General features: G+C 44.7%; 1 protein-coding gene across 3 annotated transcripts in view; it reads left to right on the forward strand.

Moving 5' to 3' along the window:
- The window catches only part of plxna4 (plexin A4), a 701,383-nt gene that overhangs the window by 295,252 nt on the left and 392,899 nt on the right, over positions 1-13,232 (forward strand). For all 3 annotated transcript variants that reach the window (XM_041202720.1, XM_041202719.1, XM_041202718.1), the window contains exon 4: positions 1,243-1,374. In XM_041202720.1, the coding sequence (XP_041058654.1) occupies positions 1,243-1,374 (132 nt within the window). The remainder of the gene's footprint in view (positions 1-1,242; positions 1,375-13,232) is intronic.

The following is a 13,232-nucleotide window of genomic DNA, read 5'->3' on the forward strand; positions in this document are numbered from 1 at the left end:
GACCAACAATGTAGTTATGGCCCTTTCATGCTAGAGAAGCAACAGGTGTAGTTCATGGCCCTATAATGGAAGTAGGAGATGTTGTGTGATTTTGAACCTGCCTTGGAGTGTGAGATGTTGTATTGGCTATGAATCATAAAAACTGGACTGTAATAGTGGGTCTCCATTTGCTATAGGAAATGTACTGTAATGTTAGACTTCTGTTTAATGCAGGAGATGAGTTGTAATATAGGATTGATCACTGGTCTAGGAAATGGCCTGTAATCTGACAACATAATGTCATGGAATATTTTATGAATGGAATGATCCCAATTTCATTGCAAGAAAGTTATGAATTTCATGTGAAAATACTATTTAGAGTTTGTATGTTCTCAAATGGTATTCTCCACTGTTGTATGATGATCTGATATTCCTTCATGTCCGGTAGGAGGCATGCCAGACTAAACATTGGTGCCTCAATGTCTGATCTTCCCTCAGTTTGTAGGCTGCGTTTGGCTTCTACTCAATGCTCTTCTTAGTGAATTTACTGTGATCAGTAACTCTTATTGAGACACCCCATCCTTCCCCATGTTTGGGGCAGGTTGACAATTCTGAATACCTTGCAGCACTCGCAGCTGGTTAAAGGTTTTCCATATTACAGGTGCTTTTCAATAAGGAGACTATGAATTACTTAACTAATTTTTTTACAGAAGGATTAGTGGTTTAGTGCTGCCTCTGCATGTGTTATGGGTCAAGAAGATTCTGGGTTGGATCCCTAGTTCATGTTGAGTTTAATGATCTCAACTGGGGATCAATTTGGCCTCAGCATCATCACCATTTGTCATTAACCAGTGATTTTTACTGAAAGTGCACAGTAGGAAAACTTGCCCAATGCTTAGCGTCAAAATTTACACTTGAGTTCCAACCAGTTAGGTGAGGGAGCCAGAAAGTGCCCAACATCCTGGATGTATGGCGGTGATAGGTGAGTACAGTTGAGTGTGGGATAGATTGTGGGTGGAATTGTCTTTAACAAGTTGGAACTATATGCCATCAAGGTGGCTTTCTTTTCCATTGAGGAAGGGAAAAAATTGGGAGATACCGGGGAAATAAAATGTGCTGCTAAGCCCTGGAGATGTTCTACTTGTGATCACATAAATGACTAATAAGTACAAGCTTCAGGAAATGTTAGTGATGAATAATATAGAAGTTTTTAAAAACTGAAAGATGTTCAGTAAGTGATCTCTCTCTCTCTCTCGTTCACAGATCCGTGTAGATGGGCCTTCCCATGGTGCCCTGCAGTATGAGACCATTCAGGTCGTGGAGAGTGGTGCCATTCTGCGAGACATGTCATTGTCCATGGATCATCAATACCTCTATGTCATGTCAGAAAAGCAGGTAAGGCCCTTGCAATGTTTACAGGCCGGTTACATGGCACAGTTGTGTCAGTTATAGAGATGGAATTGGAAATTACCAAGATTTGAATTCCAGCAAGCACTTTGGGCCCACTTCCAATAGACATTTAAAGCTCAATTTGGTGTCACATGAGGCACTGAATTTGTGAATGGCCTGGTAACATGGCGGTGCTGGGGAGGGTGTGAGATGGGTAAATGGAAGGGTGAGAGATCACAGATTGGAGGTATAAAGGAAAAGGATTTTCAGGTCAATTGAGGAACTGAAGAATGAAGCAATGGTGAACAGTAGGGATGCTGGTGATAGCTGAGCACATTTGAATATAGGATTGAATATGGGGGGCATAGTTTTTAAGTTGGAACTCAACAGTGAGTCAAGACAGCATGGAAACTGGTATGTACTCTCAAAATGCCTTGTTGCAATGCCAAATTATTTTTTTTATTCATTCATGGGATGTGGGCATTGCTGGCTAGGTCAACATTTATTGCCTGTCCCTAAATTCCCTTGAGAAGGTGGTGGTGAGCTGCCTTCTTGAAGCGCTGCAGTCCATGTGGTGTAGGTACACCCACAGTGCTGTTAGGGAGGGAGTTCGACCCTGTGACAGTGAAGGAATGGTGATATTTCTCCAAATCAGGATGGTGAGTAAGTTGGAGGGGAACTTCCAGATGGTGGTGTTCCCATGAATTTACTACCCTTATCCATTCAGATGGTAGTGGGTTTGGAAGCTGCTGTCTAAGGAGCCTTGGTGAGTACCTGCAGTGCATCTTGTAGATGGGAGAACTGCTGCCACTGTGCATCGGTTGTGGAGGGAGTGAATGTTCGTGGATGGGGTGCCAATCAAGCAGGCTGCTTTGTCCTTGATGGTGTCAAGCTTCTTGAGCGTTGTTGGAAATGTATTCATCTATATTCGATCACACTCCTGACTTGCACCTTATAGATGGTGGACAGGCTTTGGGGAGTCAGGAGGTGAGTTACTCTCCGCAAAATTCCCAGCCTTTGGTCTGCTCTTGTAGCCACAGTATTTATATGACTAGTCCAGTTCAGTTTCTGGTCAACGGTAACCTCCAGGATGTTGATAGTGGGGGTTTCAGCATTGGTAATTCCATTGAATGTCAAGTGGTTATGGTTAGATTCTCTCTTGTTGGAGATGGTCATTGCCTGGCACCTTGCCTGGCACCTTTCAGCCCAAGCCTGGATATTGTCCAGATCTTGTTGCATTCGGACATGGACAATACCTGAGGAGTCACTAATGGTGCTGAACATCATGCAATCATCAGTAAGCATCCCCACTTCTGACCTTATAATGGAAGGAAGGTCATTGATGAAGCAGCTGAAGATGGTTGGGCCTAGAACACTACCCTGAGGAACTCTTGCAGTGATGTTCTAGAACTGAGATGTTTGACCTCCAACACCCACAACCATCTTCCTTTGTGCTAGGTTTGACTCCAAGCAGTAGAAGAGTTTTCCCCCTGATTTCCATTGACTCCAGTTTTACTAGGGCTCCTTGATGCCACTCTTGGTCAAATGCTGCCTTGATGTCAAGGGCAGTCATTCTCACCTTGCCGCTGGAGTTCAGGTGTTTTGTCCATGTTTGAACCAAGGCTGTGATGAGGTCAGGAGTTGAGTGACCCTGGCAGAACCCAAACTGCATGTCAGTGAGCAGGTTACTGCTAAGCAAGTGCTGCTTAATAGCATTGTTGATGACCCCTTCCATCATTTTATTGATGATTGAGAGTAGGCTGATGGGCCAGTAATTGGCCGGGTTGGATTTGTCCTGCTTTTTGTGTGCAGGACATATCTGGGTAATTTTCCACAAGGCTGGGCAGATGCCAGTGTTGTAGCTGTACTGGAACAGCTTGGCTAGGGGCACAGCAAGATCTGCAGCGCAAGTCTTATTTCTGTTCTTTTGCTGTGAGAAACAATGATCTTGTAACTGCATATCTTTTGCTTGCCATACCCAGGCAGTTCCGATGTGGAATCTCTGCGTTTGGAAGGTTAGCCTTTCCATTCAGGGTCTCCAGATTGCAGTGTCCTTAACCCAGGGGTAGAGCAGCTAGATGCAGTTGGAGCTGTCATGCTTTGAACAGTGCTGAGTCATCAAGTGTAGTGTGGCCTTTTCTCTGACAGATCACCACTGACATCTTGCGCTCTTGTCATGCTGAAAGGAATTACTAGCTGGCTCCTTTCAGGGCTGGTGATGAGGGCAGTCACTAGTCCTGTCTGAATAGGCCTGGATTTCTGGGTCACTTTTAACAGTACTTTTAACCAGTTCACCTTTGGTACAGTGCTTAGCTTTGATAACACAGTGTGTAATGTCGGAGTGGTTTTGTCAGCCTGTGGCAGTTGTAACTATCAAGACATAAAACAGAATGAGTCAGTGGAGCTTTACGCTCAGTGTATGTCAGGATTCTGGGAAAGTGCAAACACTTAATGAATCTCATAAGATCTCAATGGATCAGCAGCACCACAGTGACCCAATCCTTCAATTCATACATAATTATACCTGATGTAACTGAAGGTAAATCTGTTGAGGGGAGGTAGACATGGGTTCTAGTTAATCCCAAATCCATTAAAATGGAGAGAGGGAACCACACAAGTGCATTTTATTAAAGGGGGAAAATAACATCAAAATCATTGCAATAGGGAGGAGGGAGAAACAAGCAGCGTAATGATAAGAAGAAATATTACAGCAATCGGCTAAAGCTTCTTTAGCAGCTAGCCCATGACCTGCGACCTCTACCAACTAGAAAGAAGGGGGTAGCAGGCACATGGAAACACCATGAACTGCAATGTGTCCTCCAATTCACCCACTATCCTGACTTGGAATTATATCACCCTTCCTTCACTGTCTCTGTATCAAAACCCTGGAACTCCCTCCCTAACAGCACTGTGGTCATACCTACACCATGTAGACTGTGGCAGTTCAAGAAAGCGACTCACCACTACCTTCTCTAGGGCAATTAGGGATGGGCAATAAATGCTGGCCTAGCCAGCGATGCCCATATCCTGTGATTAAATAATTAAACAAAATCCAGTAACTATTAATGACCTAGAGCACCAGATAGCATGTTAGAGATCCAAAAGAACAATATTAAGTGTTTACAATGTAATCTGATTTTAACATAATTCTGTATTACTTTATTTTCCATCCGTGGAAAAAAAAATGGGGACAAAGATCTCACATCACATCTTATTTCAGGTATTACTGACTGAACATGCAAACACATGCCCTTTCTTGCCTCATCCTGTAAAGCCTAGCATTAGAAGGGAAAGTAGGCTTATGTAAAAAAAAAGGAGCATTTTTGCTAAAATCCTGAGTTCTGGCTGAACGGATAAATGCAGGCTTTCCTCAGTCAGCTCACAAGACCACATGCCTCATGTGGTTTGACTTTTCTTGCATCTGAGCAGGACAGCCCCGATCAATCAAACCCCTGAATAAAATGCCATGGCATTTTATGATTTTTGCTTTTACTGTGTCTTCACAAACTGGACTGAATGTCGTCCATCCAGGAGCTCATTACCTTAAGGAATGCACCAAAAGGTAAAGGGTGCGTTGCTTTTGTTGTGGCATTGTCATAATGTCTCCCAGCATAATCAATCCTGTGTGGGTCATTAAGGAAAAGACAATCGCATTTTGTTATGGTTGAAAACAACTGTAAGCACAGCAAGCATTCCATAGCTGACTGCTGGCTTACAAATTCAATCTTGTAGACTTGCCTCGCTAGCCTGAATCAGACTGGTTGCTTAATTGAGATGAGACATGCACAGGTCCCATGGCATCAGAGGCGCAGAAAATTCACACTCTCACACCGTGACCTGGCCAACACTCTTCCTTCGGCCGACATTACCAAACAGCAGACAGACTAACCATACATCCCGGTGCTCTTTGTGGGGCGATCCTGTTGCAAAATGGCCAGCGCACATGTCTACGTCACAGCAATCCGTGTGCTTTGAGAACAATTAGCTGCGCAAAGTGTAGAGACATCGTTTAATGGGAAAGGCACTGTGGAAACATCAGGGTTTGCACATAAAATATACAGAGGTTGCAGATTATGCTGGTGGGGGGTGCGGGTGGGGCAGGGAGCTGCAATTTTCTATATGCATGCTGGTAGGGTTGCCAACTCAGGATTATGTTTCCTGGAGGTTTCATCATGTGACTTCCTGGCTGCAATGGCCCAGCCCAATCGAGAAACCCTTTTTCCTCCACCTTCAATATTCTTTATAATGAGGAAACAAAAACTTCAAAGAAAATGGAAAAAGATACACCCCATATTTTTAATGCCCCCATGGTTTTACTCCTCATTTCACTCACAGTGTTGTCCTGGAGATTAATCTCTTAATTCCCAGAGATGAGAGGCAACATAGAACCTTCTTCACTGTTAGCAGATATCAGGAAAGAGCACCCACAGATTTCCAGGATCTTGACCCAGGGACAGTGCAGTAATTGTGATCTAGTTCCATGTCAGGTTGGTGAATGGCTTGGAGGGGAACTTGCAGGTGGTGGGGTTTCATGAATCTGCTGCCCTTGTCCTTCCAGGTGGTAGAGGTTGTGGGTTTGGAAGGTGCTGTTGAAGGAGCCTTGGTGAGTTCCAGCAGTGCTTCTTGTAGATGGTACACACTGCTGCCACTGTACTTTGTTGGTGGAGGGAGTGAATGTTTAAGGTGGTGGATGGGGCGCCAATCAAGTAGCTGTTTTGTCCTGCATGGTTTCAAGCTTCTTGAGTGTTGTGGGAGCTGCACTCATCCAGGCAGGTAGCGGGTATTCCATCACACTCCTGACTTGTGCCTTGCAGATGGTGGACAGGCTTTGGAGAGACAGGAAGTGAGTTACTCTCCACAAAATTCCCAGCCTCTGACCTGCTCTTGTAGCCACAGTATTTACATGGCTCATTTAGTTAAGTTCCTGGCAGTTGGTAACCGTCAGGATGTTGAAGTTTAGTTGAAGAAGGCTTGGCGAGTTGTTGCAGTTTATCTTCTTAGATATGATGCACCCTGCTGCCACTGTGTGTTCGTAGTGGAAAGGTTGAATGTTTAAGATGTTGAATACAGTGCTGTTCAAGTGGGCTTCTTTGTCCTGGATGTTGTCAAGCTTCTTGAGTGTTGTTGGAGCTGTATTCGTCCAGGCAAATGGGGAGTATTCCAACACTCCCCTGATTTGTGCCTTGTAGATGGTGGACAGGCTTTGGGGAGTCAGGAGCTGAGACACTCATCGCAGAATATCAACTTTTTGCTGAGAAATTGACGTAATGTCAAACCAACTAAGTGGGATGGCTGGAATAGTTTTTAAGATCTTCAAGCTGTGGGCTGTGGGGAGGGAGGTGAGAATAAACAGCCGGGTGTTTTGCTCCTTAGCTGGTAACCCCTGCTGAAAAGTGCATGTTCTTGGATCAGAATGAGGATCTCACAGTCCACTAATGGTCATTATTGAGGTTCTATTGTTCAAGACTCTGGTTACATAAGTGGTGGTTGGGATAACAGTGTTAGAGATTCTAGTTCAGAGACATATCCCTGGAGAGTCAGTGCCTTCAGAAAAAAAAACAGAGAAAATTGGAAAAATTAGCCCTTGCGAGTAGTGAGTTCTGACTGACCACTGATGTAGCGAGGGAATACCTGAGAATTAGTCCCTAGTGCCCTTTCGTGGATCAGATATGTGAGTCCCAATTCAATGATAAACCAATTTTCTTCTGCCCTTAAGTATGTAATTCCAAGAGGAAAATTTAAGATCGCCTTTTATTTCGAGGCTTGGGGAAGGTTAAGAGGGGTCTCTGTTTGCTGTAAAAAGGCTGAAAGGAACTTAACAGCTTTGTAAATCTATGTAACCGCTGAGATGCGACGGGCACAGGATCATTGACGGTCAGTTTAAACATGCTTGTATTTACGACCTTTCACTTTAAGGTTCTATGTTACCATGGGGATTCAAGTCAATTACTTTCCAAAGAATGTCAAAGCCGGTTGGAAGATATTAAAGAGACAGGAAGAATCTGGGTGATGAGGTTGCAAAGTAACTTATGAAGAACATTAAAACATTCTTGCAGTAGAGCTCAGTACAGTAGCAGAGAAACTGAAGAATATAAAATAGCTAAAATAGTAAATGTATATTTTCTATATATATTCACCACTGAGGAAGACACTAGTTGCACCAAGCATCCTAGAGGTCGGCGAAGTAAAGTATTTGACAAGCCAGAAAGACTAGGGACCAACAAATCTCTTTGCTCAAGTTGGTGTGTATTGTGGTGAGGCCAGTGGGAAATCTTGCAGTGCACTGGCTGTGATTGCGAATGAATCCTTGGTTACTGGGGCCATAGAACTAAAGTGGTTTAAAATGGGTGATGTATCTGAATCGGCAACCACAGGCCCAACTGGCTTAGCTCAACGGGAAATAAAATAATGGATGCTATATCAAGGGATAGACTGATGGATGTGGCAACAACTTAATAAGAAATGGGAATTTTGAAGGAACCATCTGGCCTTTTCTCAGTTTCTTTGAACAATGTTACAAATAAATAGATGTTGCTACTCTAGTATAGATTATCAGGATGTTCAGAAGGCTTTTACAAGTCACACATGAAAGACTGTTAATTCAATTAAAAGTCAGAGGAAGTTAAGGTAAAATGTAGAATTGGATGAGAAATTGGACACTAAATAGGAACTCTTAAGTAGTAAACACTAAATACTAAATAGAAGAGAAAGAACCTGTGAAAGGAGCAATGTTTGAAAGGTGAGAGGAATAAATTGGTATCCCACATGAATCCTTGTTATTTTTAGTTTACTTCCACATACCGCATCCTAATTTTGCCATACCCTGCCTGAGACTCGTTATGTTAGTACAGTCCAGAGGTTAAAGCTGTGCCTGGGCCTTTCCTGCTATCTGTACATATAAGTATATGGCTCAGTGCCATACCATCTGGTCTATTGACTGAGCCATTGTGGAGCAATCCAATTTTATGTTCTCATTAAACAGAATTGTTGTGTTTGGGACAGGTTTATAGGCGGGATTTTTCTTGCTAGTGAGGAAGTAATCTTTTGACAGCACAGTAAAGTTGTTTCTATGTGCAAGTCGCACTTGGCAGCACAGTAAATGAAGGCCAGCTTGATCTCCTTGGGAACTATGCTGAGAAGGTGCAGGTATTTCACAATTGTGAGATTGGTTAGCTTCTGGTATACTCAGAGACACCACTGTGTTGGAGCTTGCCTTACAGGTCAGAGGGACAAAGAGAAAAAAAGCCCTGTTGTACTGTTGTGAGCAGCTGAACATGAAGACCCGGCTTTGTGCTGGGCCCTGCCATCCTCCTGGTGCTGACCCCAAAGGAAGATACTCTGTCAAAGCCTCACTGAAAAATGATGGTCAGTAAACTATGAACAACACTCTCTCTGTGCCTTCATTCTTCCCCAGCAAACAGAGCGAGTTTCCTTGACAAGCGACAAACTAATAAACTGCATTCTGGAATGTGGAATAGCCAGGTGGTGACCACTTTGGTCTAAATAAGGATCCCACCCTTTCTTTGCAATTGAAATGTTGCTTAATTTAGCAGAAGTAAATAAAGAGCTGGTAAAAGAGCGGCTGATGTAGGCAGTTGTTTACTGTGGACATGTGTACTCGCATGTAGTGGAGCTTGGGTTGGCTGAGCCCTGTTCTGGCTTTTAAACGACTGCCTACCGGGTCTTGATTGCGTCTCCACATCTGTGCATCACACTAGCGAGATCTCATATGCCCCTCTCGTTGTGCCATTGGGGAGGCTAGATTGCTTGCACATCACAAAAGCCCGTGGATTAGATGAGATCAGAAGGAGAGTCCTGTCTTTGTGGCCTGGGCAATGTACAGGCATAGCTGATTTCTGCACTTAGTGAAGAACCCCCATCCCTCCCCATGCTTCATTCCGTTGAACTGAATTGAATGATAAGCTAGACCAGTTCGATAATGGGTGGGCCATCTGCTTGGTTAGTTCACCGCCCAGTCTGTCAAAATGAAAAACCACCCTTGGACTTCCATTTTAAAACCAAATCAGCCAGAAGATCAATAAAGGTGACAAAAGCCATTTGGCTTTATGTCAGGATTGATGTCAGGAAGTTTTTTGTTTAAGCATCATCCATGCAGTCACATGTATACTCATTTCCTGGTTGCCCTCTTAAGATGATGGTGTTCTGCCTCGTTGTATTTTGTTACACTCATTTTAGCACTGAATGGTTCACTTCACAAGGCATTTAGAATCAACCATATAATGTGAACTAGAATCTCGTGAAGGCCAGACAAAATCCTTTCCCTTAAGGGTGTTAGTGAATTGGTTAGATTTTCAAAGACAACCTAGCAACTTCAATATTAATTTGTGGGTTCCTATCAGGAAAGAACTTATCGGATCTATTGAATTGACTTTCTTGAACTTACCATGATGAGATTTGAACTCGTGGCCTCTCAGTTGCTAGGCCAGGAGTAGAGTCACCATCAGTGCATGGAGCAGTCGTTTTGGTAGGATAGGGGAATGGAAATTGTGGAATCAATGAATAAATTGTTGGATGCTGTAATGGAGAGTGTGGGGAGCTTCTAGGTTCTTTCTGAATTGATGGGCCTTAGGCCCTGCTTCACCACCTGAAAGGATGGTGGGAGGACATTCAGTTGTGACAGAACACCACCACCTGGAAGTTCCCCTCCAAGCCACACACCATTCTGACTTGGAAATATTCCTTCACTGTCGCTGGGTCAAAATCCTGGAGCTCCCTAACACCACTGTGGGTGTACCCTACACCACGTGGGCTGCAGCGGTTCAAGGAAGCAGCTCAGCACCACCATCTCAAGGGCAATTAGGGATGGGCAATAAGTACTGGCCCAGCCTGCGATGCCCACATCCCATGAATGAGTAAAAAGAAGTAACTTTCGAAAGGGCATGAGGAGCATTCTTGAAAAAATAAACACAATTTACAGGATTTTGGGGAAAGAGTAGGTAACTGGGGCTCCTTGGACAGCTTCAAAGAGCTGGCACATGAACGGTGAGCCAAATGGCCTTCTTTGCTGAGACTGATTCTGCAATAGTGCCTCTCGTGTGAAATCTCTCCAATCACTTGATGATTGAAGCAGTTGAAAGGCAGATGCTTGATTTTATAACATCACCAAGCAGACTCCCATCTCAGGGCACATGTTACAATATTGGATCTTGCTCCAGCAAATGCTAAGAACAGTAAGGTTAGGCAGCAGATCAGTGAGGGACAGCAGCACGGCGAAATTAATAAGATTTCTCCAGTCCAACTCCTATGTATTGTTGCTGCCCTTATCGGCTGGGATTATGTGCTTTAGTGAACCTTAGTTTTAGTCTTAAGTCTGTTCTTTTTCTGGAAAGAGAAAAGTAAGATCCATACAGTCGAGAGATTCCTGTGCAATCCAACTGTGCAGCTTAACCTTTTAATTCAATATGCCGCAGGAAGCTTGCATCATTGTTGTTCAAACACTGCATCAGAAGCAAAGAGCTTTGAGGAAAGGTCGGACTGGGCTACCTGGTTTTCACCAGTTAGGATGGGCTGTGTGTGGGGGAGGGGGGTGGGTGGATATTGTGGATAGTAGGGTGATCTGTGAGGCACCACGACCAGTTGTGTTGGATTGCCTTAATTGAAAATGAGATATGGAGACCAGTTTAGGAATGGTTAGTTCTTAAAAGCTTATGATTTAAAATTGTACCATCCGGTCTATTGATTATTGCAGTTGATTAGTCAGTTCATTGAATAACAGGAGTGTAAAATATAATTAAAAGAAGGTTCAGTAGAGGAGCTGTATACTTTCATCTGTGATATCACTGGTGGTGGTGGTGGGGGGGGGGGCAAGGGTGGGTGGGTGTCTGTGTGTGTAGAGGGGGTTGGGTTTGTGTGTGTGGGTGGGGAGGGGTGGTGTGTGTGTGTGTGTGGGGTGGGGGCGGGGTGGGTATGTGTGTGTATGTGTGTTGGGGGGGAGGGGTTGGGTGTGTGTGTGTGTGTGTGGGGGGAGGCGTTGGATATGTGTGTGTGTGGGGAGGGGTGGGGTGTGTGTGTGTGTGTTTGTGGGGTGGGTGTGTATCTATATGTGTGGGGAAGGTGGTGTGTGTGTGTGTGTGCGTGTGTGTGTGTGTGGGGGGGGTGGGTATGTGTGTGTGTGTGGGGGTGGGTGGGTGGGTGTGTGTGTGGGGGGTTTGGGTATGTGTGTGTGTGTGTGTGGGGAGGGGTAGAGTGTGTGTGTGTGTTTGTGGGGTGGGTGGGTGGGTATGTGTGTGTGTGTGTGGGTATGTGTGTGTTTGTGTGTGGAGGGGGGTGGTCATGTGTGTGGGGAGGGGGCTGGGAATGTGTATGTGTGTGGGGAGGGGTGGGGGTTGTTTGTGTGTGTGGGGAGAGGGGTGGGTATGTTTGTGTGTGTGTGTGGGGAGGAGTGAGGGGTGTTTGTGTGTGTGCGGGGGTGGGTGGGTGGGTATGCGTGTGTTTGGGGAGGCGTGGGGGTGTTTGTGTGTGTGGGGAGGGGTGGAGGGTGTTTGTGTGTGTGTGTGTGTGTGTGTGTGTGTGTGTGTGTGTGTGTGTGTGTGTGTGTGTGTGTGTGTGTGTTCTGCACTTACATTTCACATTAGCATTTGACAAGTCACATTAGTAGAGAGAGGGGATGATAAACACTGGAATGAACCAACTATTCCCCAAGTGATCAACACAATGGAATTGTGAAGTCCGCTGTCGCAACTGGTACATGAACTGTGTACGCTTCAGCTCATACAGATTCAGATAACTTTAAATTTCCTCCCATGTTCTTCCTTTCCCCCCTCGTATCCTGACCCCCAGCTCAGTAACATTCTGTCTCCGAGCCAGAACTCTGGGTCCAGGTCTCACTGTAAGTTTGGGAACATCCTTTCAGGTGACATGTCAATATTTTACTGAAGACATGCTGCGCTGTCTTCTTGAACCATTCAGGAGAAGCCATGTTTGCCCATCTGCCCTTTCAATTGGATTTAAATAGATTTTTATTTAAAGAAGAACAGTGGAGTTCTCCCGTTAGAGAGCCGATATTTTTCACAAATGCACCCATCAAGAAGTTATCTGATCATTCATTCACTTCCTGTTTGTGGGAGCTTACTGTGCACAAATGGTGGCTGTCTTTGCCCAAGTAACAACAATGACCATACTTCAAAGCACTGGCTGTAAAGTGTTTTCAGAGATCCTGAGAGCACCATAAGGCACTATATAAATGCAAGTTCCCTTCTCATTGGCATATGGTGTTGGCAACCCTCTGGTACCTCAGCCAAGGGAACTATTCTTCATATGTGACTACTGTCAGGCTATTAGACTGTGACATAATGGGATCAAAGAGATGGAGGATAGGGTGGGAAAGTGGACTTGATGTAGAAGGTCAACTATGAGCTTATCGAATGGCAGACCAGGCTTGAATGAATGTATGACCTACTCTTCCTGTTTCTTATGAGTGAAGGCATCAGAACTACACTTGGGCTTATTCTTAATCTATGTCTGCACATGCTTATTTCCAGTCGGTGAGGTTGGCAGTTGGGGGAGCCTAGAAGGGTATCACACCACATTGGTCATTAAGCCATTGCTATGTGTGAGCTGTGGTTCAGTTCGTAGCACTCTTGCCTATGAGCCACAAAGTTTCAAGTCCCACTTCAAGGTTTGAGGACAAAAACCAAGACTGACACTTCAGTGCTGTATTGAGGGTGTACTGCACTGTCAGAGGTGACATCTTTCAGAGGAGACATTAAAGCACTGCGGGTGTACCTACACCACATGGACTGCAGCAGTTCAAGAAGGCAGCTCACCACCACCTCCTCAAGGACAACTAGGGCTGGGCAATAAAAGCTGGCCCAGCCAGTGAAGCCCACATCCTATTAATTAAT

This window comes from Carcharodon carcharias, chromosome 13 (assembly GCF_017639515.1).
Source record: "Carcharodon carcharias isolate sCarCar2 chromosome 13, sCarCar2.pri, whole genome shotgun sequence".
NCBI lineage: Eukaryota > Metazoa > Chordata > Chondrichthyes > Lamniformes > Lamnidae > Carcharodon > Carcharodon carcharias.